This window comes from Aphanomyces invadans (assembly GCF_000520115.1).
Source record: "Aphanomyces invadans strain NJM9701 unplaced genomic scaffold supercont1.41, whole genome shotgun sequence".
NCBI classification, from domain to species: Eukaryota; Oomycota; class Saprolegniomycetes; order Saprolegniales; family Verrucalvaceae; genus Aphanomyces; species Aphanomyces invadans.
In genome coordinates, this window is record NW_008580186.1 from 391,782 (window position 1) to 393,266 (window position 1,485).

General features: G+C 58.1%; 1 protein-coding gene across 1 annotated transcript; it reads left to right on the forward strand.

Moving 5' to 3' along the window:
• Positions 1-593: 593 nt before the first annotated feature.
• On the forward strand, positions 594-1,446 carry H310_12627 (hypothetical protein; the record flags this gene model as incomplete). Its single annotated transcript, XM_008879778.1, has 3 exons — positions 594-1,044; positions 1,096-1,384; positions 1,413-1,446. The coding sequence occupies 3 exons, from the start codon at positions 594-596 to the stop codon at positions 1,444-1,446; spliced, it is 774 nt and encodes a 257-aa protein (XP_008878000.1).
• Between the last annotated feature and the right edge of the window lie 39 nt (positions 1,447-1,485).

Here is a 1,485-nt window from a genome sequence, read left to right on the forward strand (position 1 = left end):
TTGCTCACGGCAAAGCTGTGAACGTTCTCGACGTCGGTCAATGCAAGTTTCATCTCGATCATACCGTGATAAAAAACATCCCGTATGTCCTGTCAGTCGTGGTCGCGAGTTTTATCCCTTGAGGCAGTAGCCCCGTCATCAGCTAAGGTAGGCGAACATGGATTGTAGGCGTCCTGCTGCTATTTCCTTGAAGCGTCGCGGTGCTACGGGGCATCGCGTCCACATAGCTCTGGGCAAGATGGAACGATTGGTACTAGCTCGTCGGCTGAGCGCGTTATGCAGTTGCCAAGAGGCACAACAACTTTGAGTGGACCGGTTCAAGACAGCATAACGCTTCCGCTTCTCCCAGTCAAGCCATCGACGTTGTGCGCCTCTACAGCCCGTCCACATGCGCAGTTTCGTGGGCTCCACCGGGGGCCACTGACAGCGGTACAAGCGTCTCTGATGCCCTCCCTGGCTCCAGGTACACCCTTCGATCTTGGGCTGCGTGCGATATGTCAGGTTCAAGGTTGACGTCATCCAACCTGTACAAATTTATATGAGCCTCATCATAGGATGCTTCGCGGCGGTGGCACTTGGCTTTGTTGCAAGACATGGCGACGGCTGCGACCGAGCTGGCCGATTTGGCGCCGCTGCTCCTGAAGAAGGAGCGCGCGACGTCTTCGTTTGACAGCCAGCTGCTCGTGGACGTCATCCATGGCACCCGCGAACACCAAGCGCGCTGCCAGTACCTGTTGGGGTTGGTGATGCACGACCCGGTGCTGAGCGACCGCGACATGATCTCCCGCAACCACAAGGAGCGGTACGAAAAGGCGCTGGAAAAGTCGCACGCGTTCGCCAAGTTGCTTGAGGTGCACGGCATCACGGACCCGGACGAGCAAACGTACGTGTACTATGCAATCGGAGAACCGCTCCCGATCGACGTGCATCGGTCCATGTTTATCCCGACGCTGGAGAATCAAATGGACGACGAACAGCGAGCGTACTGGCTGCCGAAAGCCAAAGCATTCGAAATCACGGGAGCCTACGCCCAGACCGAGCTCGGTACGACGTCGGCATGCAACAAGCCGTCCAAACCCGTGCTGTTGTCCGTAGGCCACGGCTCGAACGTCCAGGGCATCGAAACCACGGCCCACTACGACCCCAAGACGCAAGAGTTTATTTTGAACTCGCCAACGCTCACGAGTCGCAAGTGGTGGCCCGGCGGGCTCGGCAAGACTGCCAACCACTGCGTGCTCCATGCGCGGCTGTTCCTGGACGGCAAAGACCGCGGCGTCCAGGCGTTTTTGGTGCCACTTCGAGACACTGCGACGCACAGGACGTTGCCTGGGATCACGTTGGGGGACATCGGTCCCAAGATTGGGTTCCAGTCGGTCGACAACGGGTACGTCGATCCATTGTGGTCGATCGAGGCTGGTCTCTCGGTGTGCTGTCAACGCGTGCTAATGTTTCCAACAGGTTTTGCGTGCTGGACCACGTGCGCAT